We start from the raw sequence: 17966 nt of genomic DNA, 5'->3' as shown, positions 1-17966 counted from the left end.
GATTTGAACACTTTCAAAATGTATTTGTGTAAAAATCATTGGATGGGGAGGAGTGGTGGTGACATTTTACACAACTGGACGCTGTCATTCACTAATGGGTATTGCATGATGTAAAAACACATGACTCTACTGGTATCGGTATCACTTTAAGGGTACTGGTATTGTTACTGATATCCTCATTTTTTAAATGATACCCAGCCCCTATTTCTAGGTACTTTACACGATTATTTCCATTTGTTGCTACTTTACGTCTTCTCGACTACGTCAGAGGACAAATTGTACTTTTAACACCATTACATTTACTTGATGGCAACAGTTACTCTTTATTTTATGTAAAAAAATGCGATAAGCTCATAAAATACATGCAGAATCTAACCAAAGGATTACAAACGCTTGTTACCCCTCACAAAAAAACAGCTGAAGCCCTTTGTCGCGAGTTTGGAGCACCACCAAAGAGACACTTCCCCTCCTCAGATGTTCTCCTTTAAATAACCATTTGAAGCCCATAGAGGTCAAATATCCACTATTTTCCACAAAAGCAAAAATATGGGAAAAAAATCCAGAAAATTCAGTACAAATTTGTGTAAACATAAATTGTTGTTTACTCCCTTCATACCCCATGAATCCTCTTATGACCACAACTAATAAGGGTTAGTGAACAGTTAAGTCAGTCTCCTGACTAGTACTTTTACTTTTGATACTTTAAGTACATTTTGCTGGTAACAGTGATGTTAGGCAAGATTCTAAATGCATCACTTTTACTTGTACCACAGTGTTATTTACATTATATCATTGGTACTTTAGCTTTAGTAAAGGGTCTGACTTCCTCCTCCACCACTGGTTAATCTTCTTATATACTTCAAGAGGCTGCTCCCTGAGGATTGAGGTGTTTTGTGAGAGCCAGCGTACATTATGTCAGGCAAAAGGTTCATAATGCACAACGTATTTAAAGATTAAAATGTTATCCTGACAGCGAGTATCCAGACAGACTTACAGCCTGACAAGTTCAACTGACTTTCCTGTGGATCTGGGCTCCTACACATTTTCCATTTTAAAATTCCAGACCTGGTTCCACAGATGGTGCAGACGTATCGCTCATCAGCCTCTGTTTATATCAGAACATTACAGATTATGTAATATTATATACAGTTTATCCAAGGCTATCAGTTTCTGTGGTGGTGTTGTCTTTTCATGTTCATAATAAGCTTTCAGGATCAGATGTGTCCTGTACCAGAGCCCACCTACAGTTCACTTCTTCCTTTGTTTGACAGGAGATGGGATTTGGGGTCACGCCTTTCTCTGGAAACTAACAGGTCAGTGCTTTTACTGTATACTTAGGATCAGGGGCCAGCACTTGCTGCAAAAGGCCCCTGAGGGCTTCAAGCCAGGTAGTAGCGCAAGACAGGTGGAGCTCTACTGAACCTGAGACACACTTTGTCCTTATTGTCTTCAGGCTTTTCCACTAGGTGAGTAAGACAGGAGTTGAGATAGATTCAGGGTCACACCTTTCTCTAGAAACTCACAGGTCAGTGCTTTTACTGTATGCTGAGGATCAAGGGGCCAATACTTGCTGCACAAGGCCCCCTGAAGGCTCCAAGCCAAGTACGTGTACAAGACAGCTGGAACTGTACTGTGCCTGGGACACACTCTGTCCCTCCTGCCTGCAGGGTTTTTCCACTGTAGGAGGAAGACTTGGGTTATGCTGTAACATCTGAAGTGTTTCTGTGAGAGCCAGAAGCATAACATTTTCTGCAGCTCAGCTCCTAATCATCAGCTGTTCATGTTTTTAATCGCACGTCTAGATGTCACACCTGTTGCATCTTCATATGCAAATGTATAAGAAATCACAGCCTGACAGTGTGAAGCTTTTTCAAAATGATTTTTATTGGGAGAACTACAAAAAATGTACAGTACAAAGTTAACAGTCTCACACTCAATTTGTAGTGAACTGACTCCCCAAAAAATATTACAACTCTCGTTGTCTTTTTGTCCGTTTTTTGTTACATTCAAAAAGCTTTACTTCTGATAAAGTAGTCAAAAGTACATAGTGCGCATCCCCCTGTACCTACTATGTACAAACCAAACGTGTTCCACTTCCCTCTCCAGCAAACTCAAGACTCAGACTAGATTTCAATATCAAAATAAAGAGGAAAAACAGAGCAAAAGGAAATCAAAATAATAAGAGGAATGGGGATTTAGAAAGGTTACGGTTGTTTTTGTCAGAGTGTCTGAGTGGTAACAACCTTTAAAAAAAAAAAAAAAAGTTTCAGAATCCAACACTACATTCAGTTCAACCTGTGTATAAAAGATGCCATGTAGGAAAAATACTTTATTTGGTTAATTTTAAGGCATGTCAAGATGGTGAACCCCATAGGCACTACACAATAATACTGGGGCACAAGGGATTGCTACATTCTTTAGCACGTGGCTGGAATCACAGTGTGACCTCGTGCAAACAGAGAAAACAAAAATACTTTTTGGTTAATTTATTGACTTGGGTTCTTTGTCACTGAAGTCTGATCTAGATCAACAAAAGAAGTAAGGTTTGGACGGTCTGTACAACCACATCGTTTATACATTCTACAGAAACATCTAAATAGGGATCCTCAAGAAAAAAAAAGCCTTCTACAGCACTGACACACAACCTCAGGAGCAAACAGCAATCACGCAAACTTTTTTTTTTAATAAACGTAAACAAGGAAACAAAATTAATGAAATAAATATCACATACGTTCTCTTAAATTAAGATTTTTTTTACTCATTTACAATAAAAATAACCAAGTGAAGTTACAAAAAAAGGAGAAAAAACAAAATATATATATTACTGTGAAAAGAACATACACTCCACTTTATGCAGATTAATAATGGCGATCATAATTTAAACATAAAAGAATATAGATCTATTGCTTCATCATACTTGATAAATACAGTATGGACACAAATTACCAATGTAGCCTATACTTTTTTCACAAGATAATAAATAAGTTAAATAGTCCATAGCCAGTTATGCACAGCTATGTAAATCACTCAAAAACAGCTAAAAAAATATATATTCAACCATCAGCAGTGATTTCCCCAAACAAACCCAACTCAAGAGTGCTTTTTAACCAAGCAACAAACTAGACTAACCAAACGAACCACTGGGTGGCGCTGGGAGAAGACAGATCTGGAATGGAAGTTGAAGCTTTCAGAGAAGAAAAAGAAAAACACACTTTGATAAAGAAAAAAAAATGTTACTTTGAGTCAAGGCATATTCTTGGCAGGATGGGAGGAAATCTGAAAACCGCTTACAGTCTCTTCTTCTTGTCAAGTCATGTTACCCACACATCTAATCCCAGGAAAAGTGTGGCTTGCCTGATAGAGCAAAAGGGAGAGGGGGCTGCCATGAGCCCTCGGGCAAGGCACTGATGGAATGCCTTCTGTTTGCTATCTAAGTTTTAATACAGCTATATTACATACAAGAAAAAACTAAACTAATGCCAGGTCAAGGACACTTTAAACTGTTTGAAGCTTTATTGATCCCTGTGGGTGAAATTCTCTTCTCTTGCCCCCCTCCAGGGAGGTCAGAGGAGGGTCAGCACCCCTGGAGCTGGTAGGGATTCAATGTCTTACTCAAAGGCACTTCGGCTGGGTGGTTGCTGCTGAATTGGGTTGGAGGGCCGGGGGGTGAGGGGCTTAACCGGGATCCTCTGCTTGAAGGACAGTCTACCTCACTCACTGACACCCCTTGGCTCCGCAACCACCCTGCCTGACCCGTCCATAAATCCATATGAAAACAAAAACATGATTAGTCATCTGAAATCGACAGCCTGCTGAAGATTGGCAAACGTCTTCCAGCGTCCAGACTTGGGGACTCGGAGCCGCTGAGGCTCCCGGAAGAGCTGAGGGACCCGCTCGCATAGCTCTCCCGGTCAGAGAGCGAGTCTGGCGAGCTGGGAGGACGCTCGAACACCGGCGACTCGCTGAGGCGGCGCAGCGCCTGCAAGTGGCTCATGTTGTAGGTCGGAGGGGAGGACGGGCACACGCTGCTCTGCATGTTCCCGTAGTAGGCACCGGTGGAGTGGTTGTTGGCGTAGCCGCTGGGGGTGTGCACAGCCAGGGGGGCCAGTAAGGCTTTTAAGTCCTGTCCGGGGAAAGAGAAGGCACTGTTGATGCAGGATACGGAGTTGGGAGAGAGCACTTCCTCGTAGAAGCTGGAGGTGGAGGTGCAGGAGGAGGCGGTGGTGGGTGGCGGTGGGGTCCGGGACACAGGGCTGTCGAGCAGGGGAGACTCGAGTCCGTGATGGGTGGAGAAGCCAGAGAAGCTGAGGCTGTGGTGAAGCTTTGGTCTGTCCCTCTGAGTGAAGCCGAGCTGCTGCGGTGGCAGGACGTCCCTCTGGCCGTAGCCGCACAGCTCGCGGGCCGACCGGGACTCCCCCGCCTGCACGTTAGCGTTGGCGGCCGGAGCGGGCCGGCGCTCGTCGGCGTTGTGGATAAAGTGACAACGGGGACCGTAGGGGCAGAAGCCGATGGTGTGGAAGGTGCGGCATGGCTCTGTTTTGTACTTAGGGTGGCGGGACAAGCTCCTCAACTCGTGGTAGCCGTGGGCGAACTGACATTTCTCCCCGTACTTGCACGACCCGTTCTCCTCGAAGGGCCGGCACAGCTCGGTCTTGTAGCGGGTGGAGTTGATCTGAGAGCCGGGCTTCTGCTGCAGCACGCCCCGGTCTCCGTTGTCGCTGTAAGCGCGGTCGCGGAACTTGTTCTCCTTGTTCATGAGGGCCGTGGCGCTGCTGTTGCTGCTCGGTGTGTTCTCCTTCAGGCTGCTGTAGGAGCCCATGGAGTATTTGTTACCGTTGTTCATCGCCTCCACGTTGCTGGTTGAGTTTCTGCGGAAAAATCCCGGTGTGAAGGGGCCGCCGGAGCCCGGAGTCGTGACCGGAGCCCCCACTGCTTTCTTGTCCAGCATGCTGTTGATGTGGAGGGCGTTCATGTTCATGCTTTTATCTTGCTGTAAGAGAAAAGACACGAGTCAGCAATGCACTCAAGCACCAATTCTGTGACTGTATTGACCACATGGCATGTTTAAGACAACTTTGTTTGCCTGCGACGTGACAACTTGTTGCATCTGAACACATGCTAACTCCACTCAAGCACGCTAATGCAGCTATGACAAAGTGCTTCACCCTGACCAGAAAAACGTTCATCTTGTCAGACTTTTACCTTGTAAAGCATGTCCATGTCGTAGAACGCAGACAAGACGGTCGCAGACATCTCTTTTCCCCAAGTTTGCTGCCGCACTCCCTCTTTCATGGAGGACCGACCAGGATCCTTGAATGCGACGTGCGGAAACGGTAGTTTGTGCCACGACTGGTTTTGGTTGTGGAAAAGTTGCTTTAAAAGTTTATGTGCAGTTTAAGTCCGTAGAAGAAAAAGGGGGGATTAGTATGTATTGCTGAGTTGTAGGTGGCTTTATGTCCTCCCCTCGAGAAGCGCTGAGCCTGAGTGCTTCACTGTTTGCTCCAGCCTTTTGCATGGGTATAAATGCCTGGCGGTGGCCAGGGAGGGGCGAACTGAAGTCGGTGCAAAGTTTTGCGAGGAGCCGCCTCCTCCCCTCCTCTCCGAAAAAACTTCCATTCACCGGTTGGCCGCCTATTCTTTAACACCACGCCTTGAAATTCAACCCCAGCACCCCCTCCCCTTCCCTCCCATCCCCCCCATCCTCCTCACACCCCTCTCAACTTTTTTTTCTTCTTTTAATCACACAACCAATTTTGTGGAAGTCGGTTTTGCTTTTTTGGTTGACTCTCGCTGAGAAAGAATGTAGAGCCATCAAGGCACGTCTACTATGCATACAAGCTGTTCTCCAGCAAATTAACTAGTCACACCTGGTCCTCTGATGAAGCAGTGTGTTTGTTGCTCTCACTCTGAAGCTCAGTGGGTGGATTGAAATGAAAGAGAAATGTTTCCTCAAACACCCTCAAGCTTCCTAGCAAAGTCCTGGGGTTTGAACCAGCGACCTACCAGTGACAAGGCCACCCTTCTAGCCTCTGGACCACCACACTTGGAAGCTGACACATGTATTCGTAATGGAAGGAAACTCTGCCTCTCCCTCTCTCTCTCTCCCTGTGGATGGGGTGAGACCACAAGTATGAGCAGAGAGGAGTCCAGGCAGAGTGCAGCACAATTTTTAGAATCCACTGGTTGCATAATCAACTTCCACAGAGCTACAGCAGCCTATTCCAGTGTACTACACATGGAAAAACAGACAAGTTAATGCCTACTGTGCTCACATGACCTACTTTTGTATTGTGACCAAACCTAATAATGTTTGACTTCACCTTGAGATCAGAAATCTGTCCCTGCTGAAGCACGACACGTTGAGTCATCCTAAAGACAAAATGGATTTACTTTGGTTAAAATCTTTTTAAGCCACTCTGCTAAAGTTCCTCCCTGACTTGTTTTTCCCAATCACAACCCCAGACTGCAGGAATGTGGTTTCCATGTGGTACAGCAGAGCAACACTGCCCCCATGAGAGCAAAATGGGAACTGACTGGGAGAGACTGGGGCGCCACCTGCTGAGCAGAGCTGGAGCATTTCAATGTACAATCAGGCCTATTTAGCTGTAATCATGTCCCACTGTTAATGGCAAGAAAATGCCTCTTCTTTTCACAGAGAGGATGAAGGAGAGCTCCAGACACAGAGGAGCACCCATGTTTAGGGATGTTTTGATCATTTCAACACAGTCCCTGCTTTGTAAAGTCAAAGAGTGCAGTGTGGTTGCAATAAGCTGCCCCAGTCTCAGCATGATGTAACCTTCCCAGGATGGCAAAATGTTCACATGAAAATGTCAAACTACTCCACTCTGCTCTTGGAGTTATGTCAAGTTTTGAAAACCACAGTGGAAAGATTGCAGTGTTGGCAGCAGAGGACGGGCCTCTATATCAGGGCTCTGCAAAGCAGATATTTTGGTAAGGAGGGTGTAAAAACGTTGTGCAACACATATCACCAGAAATTGCTGGTTTCTTCGACACTGGTAACCATTAAGTCTTTTCCATATAGGATCATAATTGGAAGAGTGGTTATAGAAATGATTTTTCTTTTCTGTGACATGATTCAATATTCTCTTAAGTGCTGAATGGTTTGGTTGGAGAAGCGGGGAGGGAGATGAAAAAAATAGGGAAAATAGCAACAGGCGAAAAACAAGTGACATAAGAGCTTGGAATCTACTACTACCAACCCTAAAATTAGGCTGAGGGCTGCCCCAGGACTATTTGCGCTTTGCAAGTTGTGATAAATAGTTTAATGTGAAGGACAGACACGGCGAGGCTCCTGAGAAATCCCTTGAACATGTCCTCATCCGCAGAAACCGCTCTCCCATCACTCGGTTGTTTTTATTGGGGGATGTTGAGCTGTTCCAAAACATTACGTCAGTTTTACTGTAACAGGGAACATGGCTACCAGGGAGGGAGAAGGGTCCAGCTGTATGAGAGGGCTGCATGAATCCACACACACACACACACACACACACACACACACACAGGACAGTAGTCCATTGTGCCGTCCTTCCTAATTACATAACCAGGAAAAGTAGAGGGAAGCATAAAAACACAGTCCAATGGGAAGAATCCTGCAGTAAATTAAATATCACAGGAAAATAACACCTCGTATAAACATACAGTAGAAGTCGAAGCGTATACTGAAATACAACTTTGGTGACGTGTCAGAGAAAACACTTGCTTTCACAATCCCATGCCTCGGCCTATAAAGCTCGTCTCGCTGCACAATCGCACCATTGAAGTTGCTGCTTGAAGCTTTAGGCGCTGAGTTGTTTTGTTCCAACCTTAAATCCCTGGTAGACGTGGAGAAAGCAGAGCGGCCTGTGTACTCAATACTGACACTGTTGAAAGTTTGTCGTGTGACACATTCCCACTGATAGAATAGTGCATCAAGTGTTGTTTTGCACAAGCTCGGGCTGAGTTATTGTTATGGCTTCTGCACACACATTCACACGGTGTTACTATTATTATTGATGACTTGATTTATCTCTTTCCTGCTTCTTTATGCAATTATTAACATTAAAGAAGCAACACACTCTAATTTAAGCGCTTTTTTGGGGGAAAAAAAGAACAAAAAATTCTGTGATTTCAGATATATTTATTTAAAAGACATTAAGGAACAGTAATCATAAAAATTAAAACACATTTGGTAATCAACATTTGTAGGACAAAGTAAGAGACATGTACAGAGTAAAAAAAAATCCTATTGTATCTGTCATTCCCTTGATTTGATATGAAAAACATTTGACCACAAAGCCAGTCTGTGGTCCCATGCTTTGGTTCATTGAAGCATTTTTCTGCTAACTTTTCCTCTGATTTGAACAAATTTACCCTAAAAAAAAAAAAAAAGAGCCAATGACTGCTAACTCCTACCTCAGCCTCTCCAGCACATCTAGAGCCAGACTGGCCCTCTGGTGCCGCAGCACCAGGCGGGCGTGCTCCATAGTTAAAGAGAACTGGGGCAAGGCAGGGAGGGAGTCCAGGGCCTGCTGGGAGCCGAGTGCCTTGGCTTGGGCCTGAGTCGACAGTGTATGGAGTTGGTGGACCTGGTCCGGCCCTGTGATTCCTGAGGCCTGGGTCTGCCTAAAAGTCACGATGAGGGACCCGACGTGTCTGTGAAGCAGCTTTACCCACTGGACCGGCTCGGCCCACAGGTTTAGATCCCCCTTCTCAAACAGGAATTCCTCTTCGTCCTGGTCACAAGCAAAATGAAAGTGTGGTTACTGGGATGTGGATTTAAATCAGTATTGTTTGTGGGGCTTTTTGGCCACTTGGGGGCAACAGAACAAGCTGTAAACATAACATAGACAAATGAAAAAGTTTACATGATTAACATGCTAACAAAACGTTGCCTATTCACAACATGGACTTTATAATACAGATGGTCAACACGACAGCTCCCAAAAGTGAAGCCAAAACATCTCAATCGCCCCCTGGTGGTCGGCTGCAGTACAGGTCATATACCCCACCCCCTCCATGTTAATGGGTCAAGTCAAAGTGCAAGTCAAATAATTTTTTTTTTCCAATCATGGTTTGTGTCATTTTAGGTTGTTCTTATCACACTGATGTTTGTTGAAGTCTTCGTTTTTCTTAGAAGTTTGGTTTCAATGAGTTATTTGATGCTTAAAAAAGGAGGGTTTGACATCATGATTGACAGCTGTGTGCGAGTGCTCATGATCAGTGGTGCTGCTCATGATTGGTCGTACAGTCTACTGTGCATACTCTGGTTCCAAATGACCAGCACAAGATGGCAGCGGCCGTACCCGGGACATTTTGTTACTTTGCTCAGAATTATGTCTTCCAACGCCCATCAGCTGTTAAACAGGGTGCTTTCAAAGTTTTGTGTAGAAAGACAAAATCAACTAAACAGGAACCAAAACTGAACAGTCAACTGAGCAAAGTGTGTGGCTGTGGAGCAGAAACCTTGGTGGCTTAAATCGCTCAGCTATTTTGACTACCACTGTGAGCAGAATAAAACAAGGGCAAGGAAAATAAAATATAGTATTATCTGTCACTGTGATTCCACACTTTGTAAATACTATGCTAAACCAATGCAAATCACAGACTCAGTATGTCAACTGCTGTTGTGAAACTTGTTAAAAATGAAATGTTTTAAAAAGGTTATTCCTTTAACACTGGGTCAACTGTTGCCAACTGCCTTAAGAAGTATTAGTGGTGATTCTACAGTTCATGTATTAAAGTCCTATTTGTTTCACCCTGATACTTAATCAACAATCCCTGTTGTAACCATAGAAAATGAAACCACGGCAGTCGTCATGGTCATCTCTCATCAGTCTCACTGGATACAAATCATCGTCTTGCAAATATCTCTCACTGTTCCTTTGTACTGTTTGTGATGTTTCTGTTTCACTGTGTAACAACTTTAGCTGTCAGTATGTATCTGTACCGAGGTCGCAAAGACAAAGTTACATGACAGCTTCTCACCAGACTGGAAGCTTCTTCTGCAACTGCCTCATCATTGGCTTCTTCTTCATCTCCCAGGAGCCATTCTGTCAGAGCGAGGACACCTGCTGGTACCTGTCCCCACAGCTCAAACAGCCGACACAGAAGCCCCACGCCTGAGTCCAGGGCCACTGGAGGACACACGGACACACCTGTCACATCTGTGGACAGAAGAGACGTACACACGCTTAGATTAACCCTGTAGATAGTCTTTTACATTTAAGGCACACAAATCCAGTTTACAGTTACAAAGCAAGCAGTAATGAACACATAAAATAAGAATGAAGAACAAACAAGCGTGTTCAAAGATCAGAAACCATCTTTATTTAAATTACAGCTTTGGTGCATGTGACCGTGTCAGGTTTTCCAACCCTTACCCAACTCACAGCTTCTGTTGCAGATGCCGTGTCATATGTGACTGTGTCAGCTGAGCAGCAGTTAGAACTTGTGATTGTTTTACCTTTAGTTCAGCTTTGGAATGACCAGAGGACCTCTGCTCTGGGATATGAGGTAATGCTCTAGCTCATTTTGAGGTAAGAGGTCAGGGAAACAAGCGAGGGAAAAAAAACCCAGCAAAATTGTACTATCCCAAAAGTGGAGACAAAAGTTTTGTGAGAGGAAGATGCAGAGTGCAGGACTGGGTTGCACCAGCGGTTCCTAAACTATTTCAACCTTTGAGAGTGAAGTCATTAATAAGTTCTTAGTAACTATTGATTAGCCATTGATTTACTAAATCAGGCTGCACCATTAAATTTTAAGAAATGTATAAGGTATGGGGCGGCAGTGGCTCAGTCCATAGGGACTTGGGTTGGGAACTGGACGGTCGCCTGTCTTTTTATAGAGATATCCAAAATGACCAGTGCATGGAAGAGGAAGTTCTGGCTCTGATATTCACTTGCTACACTAGATCAGAGCACCAGAGCACTAGAAAAGAAGACTTATTTAGTGCCTAAATTGAAACTCTGGTTAGACCACAATGCCTTTGCTAGGCTTAGAAGAGGGGAAACTATATAATAGATAGAGTAGGAAGTCAAAAAGACCCAAAGAACCCTGCACTCAATCAGGTGGCGTGAGGCTGGATCTCTTTACATGAATGTAAGTCACGCTGAGTTCTTTCTGGCAGTCTGCAGTCACCTGATGTTTTAAAAATCATATTAAAGAGAGCATGTTTTCCTCTATCAGGCTTAAAGTTTAAGGATAACCTGCTTACTAAGGTTTGATTCCTCTGCCATGTACGGTATATACAGGTTTATAATTGAGTTTCTACAAGAGTGGATGTGCATGTCATAGACCCGGCCCATGGAGTATCATGTGATGCGTTGGCATTAAAGGAAAAACCATTACGTGTGGTGGTGTGTTCCTGTATCCGAAATAATTAACTCCAAAGTCTGACTAAAACTCAAACTGAAATAAATAATTCTAAATAAGTCCGTTTCCACAGCTGAACAGTACACTTTTTGTAAAATTCAAATGCAGGAAAAAATGTGTGCGTGTCTGTCACTGTGCCGCAAGCCCCAAAACGAGGAAAAAAACCTCTTCAGGCTGTAGGATTATCAAACATGGTCAAAAATATGACAGAGGAAAACTGATTACTGTGCACCTGTATGTCAACAATTTTCTGCCTTCACCTGATCTTCCTCAAGTATCTTGATGCTTGTGGAGCTGCTCTGTTTAAATGATGCAGGGCTGCCTGTAGGATCCAAACTTAGTGTGAGTGTGTGTGTGTATGTGTGTCTTCTCTGGGCTTGGACGGCTTTCTGGGAAACAAAACTATAACTCATATAACCAACCACGATCAGGGTGTGTATGAGTGGATTCAAAACTATTCTGCACGTTGCTCCAATATGCACACACAGTAAGTGCAAACGCTGCGCTTAACTTCCTGTTTACGTGTTAATGAATGGAATTATGAATGAATTGCCCACATATGCGAACGGGATGTTCATGTGGACTGTCTTTATTACATTTGGTGACAAAATAAATTATGTTTCGCTATTTATAGCCTTGTACAAATAGTCCTCTGTTGCCATAATGTTTCTACACACACATATCCAGAGGCAGGCCTGTCATGAGCCTGTACTCACAGTGCATGGAGGAAGTGTGAGTGCAAGGACACTCACTTCAAACGGAGGGAAAACATAACGTATGACTTCATTTAACGACTCCAGTTGTCCACGCAGCAACTATCTGACACAAGGGTTGTGTGTATGTGTGTGTGTGAGAGTGTTGTTCTCCCACCTTGACCATCCTCACCACAGCTGACACCCAGATAACACCAGAGACTTCAAAAGGCTTTGAGAGACACTAGCCAAAACACTACCACCATAGGAAGAGAGGAAGGAGGGTAGGTGGAGGTATACAGACCCCCATCGGCACACATACAGTAAAAAAAACACACACACACACACACACACACACACACACACAGTGTTGGGAACCCAGATTGTTTTTCCTCTTCAGAGAGGAGGCGTAAAATCAGAGCAGAGCCTGAAGTCTGAGTGGCGAGGGAAACCCAGTCTGCGAACATTAGAGGCTGCTGATTGTACCGTATTAGAGGAGATTTAAGAGTTTAGGAGCTTGAGTGACAAATTCCTTTCTTTACCAAGAAGCCGCCTCTCTCTGGGACAGCCCAGCCTCTGATGTCAAGCCTTTACAGCCCATACATAATAGGAAATTTTAGCTGCATTCAATTTATCTACTTTTCTACGGAGGTTTCACACATCGCTTAATGCGATTTCCCTCCTCGAGCTTTTGGCGCAAAATACTGCGTTTCTCAAGGGGATTGTCTTTCATGTTGTTAGTGGCATGCGTGTTGGGTGTGTATTGTGTGAGTACATGTGCTGGCATGAGTTTAGTCCTAAGTAGATATTGTGTGTGTTAGAAGGCTGGGAGTTTATGTCAGACAATCTTGTCTCTGCAAAAGACAATATCAGTGCCAGTTGTTGAATGAATGGGTTTGAGTAAGATGGGGTGAGGCTGCCTCTGTGTGTTGTGCAGTTGGCATACACTGGCACACACACTCCATCCACTGGCACTGTATAGTACATTTGAGCTGGGCAGGGCAGGAGTGTGAGGGGAAAACTTAACCTTGTGCCACTTGTGGAAACAGTATAACAGTTGTACCATTCTGAGCTTCTGAAGGTTTTTTTAACTGACCTAAGATCTTTGGTTGCCTTGTTAGAGACTCTGACAACCAACATTTTTGGAAAGTGCTTTATATGCAAATCTGCAGGAACCATAACGAGCCTTTCATCGGGCACACACACACACACACACACACACACACACACACACACACACACACACACAATCATCTTTGCTGAGGAACACTGAAACCTTTTAAGTGGACACAAAATCCAAACAGCCAAATCAATCTGTAGCTTAAAGTTATGGACTTGGGCTGTAACTATAAGCTGTGTCCAAGCCCCACACTACATGCTAAATTAAACTGGTTTTGACTATATAATGTTATCACACACATGTGACTACAGCTAAATGCTAATGCTAGCATGGCTACATGCTAACAATGAAAAATACTAATATAGTGGTGTTCAGCGGTATGATGTCATCTTAGTTTTGCATGTTGACATATTACCATTTGCTACTTAGAAGTAGATACAGAGTACAGCCGAGGCTTAAGGAAATGTCATTAGTTCTGCGGGTTTTAAGTATAAAGTCCATCTGCTGATGAAGAACATGTGGTATGGTTAAAGCTCTGGAAAAAGCTGGTGACAGGACCTTGATGTGGGGTTAGTTTGGTCAAGCCACTATTTCTTAGGTCAACAATTATCTTCCATGATTTTGCTTTCTCTTTTAAGTTTAAATGACAGTGGAATTCCAAAGTCATAGTTTCATTCAGGTTAATCTTTGCTTGTATTGCCATGTGCCAACCAGTGGAGTACAATGATTTGTATACTAACAGCAACTACAGTATATCATTACAATTAATGTATAGTACATATTGTAAATAGTTAGAACTGCATGTAGCGTACTGTGATGCAGAAATAGATTTTTCGGTCCTAGCGTGTACCCTGGAGTCAAGCTCCAGGACCAAACTTAAAAAGTTAATTATTTTAAAACAGTAAAGGTGGCGTGGGGGTTTAAGGTACTGGCCATAAATCGCAACATCAGAAAATATTCCTGCAACAATCTCAGTTTGAGTTTGGCACAGCTCTACTCAACTTAATGCGCTCTTTTTGGATTTTCCATTAGCAAAAGTTGTGGATAATACCTTGTAATTTTTTTCCATACCACCTCGGTTAAGGATCCAAGCCAGCTGAGCCAATACTAGAAGGTGAGGTCAAAACACTGCAGACAACTGATTGGTCTGGTCAACCATCACAAAAATCATCACTTGCCTAACAAGGGATGGCCTGCCCAAACCCGCCATTTTTAAATAGCCAAGCTACCGTCAATGGTGACTACATTTATTTTATTTAATTGACCCAGATTTAAAAAAATTGTTGCCCGCAAAACTATGCCGTACACTTAAGTATGCTGTGCATTTGTCGACATGGAGACGGGTCTCTTGGTTGCTGATGAAAAGATCCAGCAAGTGTCATGTTGAAGATGATGTCACAGCAGTTTCTCGTGGCATTGCTATGGCAATCAGCTCAGAATCCCGCCGACACTGAGTGCTTACTATTCGCAGTAGAAAATGAAATAGAGAAAAGCCTGATACCAAAAATGAGCCGAGTTGAACCAAACCATGCACTAAAAATTACTCAGACTGAATGTGCTTAACTGTGGAACTGATACTCTACACTATCAGTAATAGTGCAATAAATAATTACAAATAAGTCAGCTGTCAGCTGGTTTTTGAACTTCAAGGTCTTGCACACTGTAGCAGCCTCATTGTGTCTGATCAACATTCGTGTCATTAAAGTCACTGAATTAAATTAAGAGAGTGAAAAGACCTTCGCTGTTCAGTAAATCCTCATTGGGCCTCTGCAGCTGGGGGGGTGTCAGATGTCCCATTGAGGAGGGGGAGGCTAAGAGGTGGGTGGTGGAGGTGGGGGTTTCAGCGGGCTGTCAGGACAGTGAAATGAGAGAAAACACTTCCCGCCCCACACTCCTCCAATCACTGGCGTCATCATGCTCACTGTATTGGGGGTTCATTCCTTTGCTCGGCCACCCACATCAGAGGGATCTGGGTTAGAAGACCCAACCTCAACTAACTGCCTCAACTACACCCATTCTTCTGGATGCTTTAACCTGCCAACAGACCACCATACGGGTCCCTCAGCTACACCTGCTCTGCCCCACAGTCAGGGCTTTGTTCCATGCAAATCATATGGGGAGTTGGGACTTCTGAAAATCCATTTTATTAAGCTTAGAAGTGCATAACGCTTGTGTGAAAACAAGACTTTAAGGTGCAAAAACCGACAGTTGACAAAGACAAAATTTCCACAGCAGCAACAACAGCAAAACACCCACAACATTAACCTTCACTGAAGATTAAGGAAACACTCTCTCTTCCTCTCACATGGCACATACAGTGTGTGCTACAGACGCTGCAGTGGAGCCGAGACACCAGGAAGCATAGGTGTGAAACAGAGAGGTGTGAAATAAAAACACAAACTTTACAGCCCCGACTTCCTCTGGTTGCTGACGAGAAACAGTAGAGTGTGGAGACCAAGAGCAGCAGCAACAACAACAACAACAACATCAACAGGAAACATTACCATGAAAATAGTATAAAACTACGTGAATGGTGAGCATTTCCATAAAAATAATGGTCTGAGAATATGCTAGTAGTCCGAGCTCACTATAGCAGCATTTGTCTTGAAGCCCAGTCAGTGGTTAGTCCAGTCAAAGGATCAAATACAAGTTAATGGGCGCCTCGACAGGGAGCCAACGGAGGCTGTCTCTGTCATGGAAACACCATCGTTACCTGTGGTCGTTTCATTTCCTATGAGACACAATCAAAGAGGACCTACAGGGAATTGTTATGTTCTGTAGGCGCTGAGACTTTATTGGTAAAAGTTGGTTGTTTGCCTGTAAATTCTCTTCAAATTGCTTGTGTTTGTTGCAACACAACTCATAGCAACTGATACCCTTTTAACACCAAAATTAGCCTCTACATGTGGTGTTGTTGTTTTTTTAAATATGGGAAAACCCGCCAAAAATAGGCGTTACACTCCTTTCCCATTGTCAGGAGACACAAGCCATGTCCACGGCTCTGTAGTAGACAAGTATGCCTTTATGTGCTTTTACTAATGTGTAAAGAATGTTGCAAACACACAGGAAAACAGGGTTAGTAAACAGCAGAAAGCAGCATGGAGGCCAGTGATAATGTTACTGTGGTTACTTCTTTTTATATCTGTTACATATTGAGTCTGTCTTTCAAACTCGGTGCAGACTCATTTGGAACAATTTCAAGCACTGCTTGGATGGACACAGATTAAATTAGTGGTGGAGCATCATTAGCTTGTCCACCTGGGTGTCACACCTGTGGCTACTGCAGTCATTTATCCCAGGAGGGATTTCAGATTGTAACCTTTCCCATTACATACAAAAGAGAGATGGTAAGGAGTTCTAGTGGGTTTTATGTCTGATGGGAAAGGGGCTTGAGTGAATTTATGTGACATGAGATTATAAAAACAATGCAGAATCTTACTGCATAAAACATGTAAAAGGGTATTAAAAAAAAAGGGGGACAATTGAAGCGCCAAAGAACAAGATATCCTGATTTTTTAGCCCCTAGTATAGGTCAAGCAACAAAAAATCTGGATCCTACCATTCCCATAATGTAACACAATATCATTTTTCAAGATGAAATCCTCAATGACATAATCAGGGTTACATTTTTTGCATTTGGAAAGCTTCTCCAGATCCACAAAAGAAATAATACAACTGCTTGTAGTACTCATGCTGAGCACTTGCACTGAAAAAAGTTTAACATACAGCGTCACCTGATTGGCTCGCTCGCACAGTTTTGTGGTTTACTCAACTACCCTTAATCTCTTTGGACAAACAGAGGTGATGACTGGGAGATAAATTGGTCTTACAAAGACGATTAAGACATACAGTACATATAATTTCTGTATGTGCAGATTGGCCCGGTGCTGCAGTATGCATTTGATTCTGTTCAGACTTCAGATACAGAAATGTTACTTGTTTTGGTCTCAGTAAGACTGCATCGTGACTTTTACATTAAAGTAATGCAGGGACTTATTTAGACATGACAGCAACATGTTAAAAGTACCAGCACATTTATGCAACAAGATGCATAGTTGTGTCAACTATCCTGATGAAATCAGCTGCACAAGGGAGAAGTAAACATTGAGCAACCTATAACTACTATGAGATCTAGGTCTGATTTTTGCTGTTTCACAATCACAGAGGATGCATAATGAGGCCGATTGTGAAATAGCAACACCAAGATACTCTGCACTCCTATTTTATCTTTAAAACACATCACAATCAAGTGTTACAACCCACAGCTGTAGGCTGCACTGAATACAATGTGCACACACTTTAACACAGCCTGCAGACACCAGTCATTACTGCGAACATGTGACTTTATTTTACACAACCAAATAATTAAAATCTCATTCCACATGTTGCCTTTTCAGTCAAAGATGGCGAAAGCTGCAAAAGCAACATTTGTGTTTGAGTGATTTCACTAGATGGTGAAATAACAGCTTATTTATTCCAAAAGTAAATGTTAAGCTGCAAATCAAAAGTTGAGTAATTCTCTAGTAGCAACAAGTGCCTCCAATTTCCTTCTGTATTTTATTGGTTCTTCTCAACTTAGTGGCACATGACACTTTGCTGAAGTTAGCAATTCGTCTATGATAAACCAACACGACACCAGGTTTGATGGTTGAGCGAGTAGTGTGCTAAAATAGGACGAGGTTTGTTTAATGAGTGTCCTTCAGCCCTGTCAGGTCTTTCGCTTCCATTCATGTGCGTCATCCACTGTAAATGAATGAACGGGGGGTAGGACACATGAATGGCAT

The 17966-nt window shown here is 43.3% G+C and overlaps 2 protein-coding genes across 2 annotated transcripts in view; both read right to left on the bottom strand.

The window, feature by feature from the left end:
- Positions 1-1865: 1865 nt before the first annotated feature.
- Positions 1866-5515, bottom strand: zfp36l2 (zinc finger protein 36, C3H type-like 2). Its single transcript, XM_033613754.2, has 2 exons — positions 5203-5515; positions 1866-4990 (listed from the first exon to the last, which is right to left on the bottom strand). The coding sequence occupies exons 1-2, from the start codon at positions 5290-5292 to the stop codon at positions 3788-3790; spliced, it is 1293 nt and encodes a 430-aa protein (XP_033469645.1). The 5' UTR covers positions 5293-5515; the 3' UTR covers positions 1866-3787.
- Positions 5516-8123: 2608 nt separating this feature from the next.
- Positions 8124-17966, bottom strand: part of thada (THADA armadillo repeat containing) — a 122373-nt gene continuing 112530 nt past the window's right edge. The window contains exons 37-38 of the mRNA XM_033613828.2: positions 9985-10163; positions 8124-8732 (exon numbers count right to left, since the gene is read on the bottom strand). Coding sequence (XP_033469719.2) covers positions 8409-8732; positions 9985-10163 — 503 coding nt within the window. The 3' untranslated portion in view covers positions 8124-8408. The remainder of the gene's footprint in view (positions 8733-9984; positions 10164-17966) is intronic.

The sequence above is a fragment of the Epinephelus lanceolatus genome, chromosome 17 (assembly GCF_041903045.1).
Source record: "Epinephelus lanceolatus isolate andai-2023 chromosome 17, ASM4190304v1, whole genome shotgun sequence".
Classification (NCBI taxonomy): Eukaryota; Metazoa; Chordata; class Actinopteri; order Perciformes; family Serranidae; genus Epinephelus; species Epinephelus lanceolatus.
The sequence above is the reverse complement of the archived record's forward strand: the minus strand, read 5'-3'. Positions and strand labels throughout refer to the sequence as shown.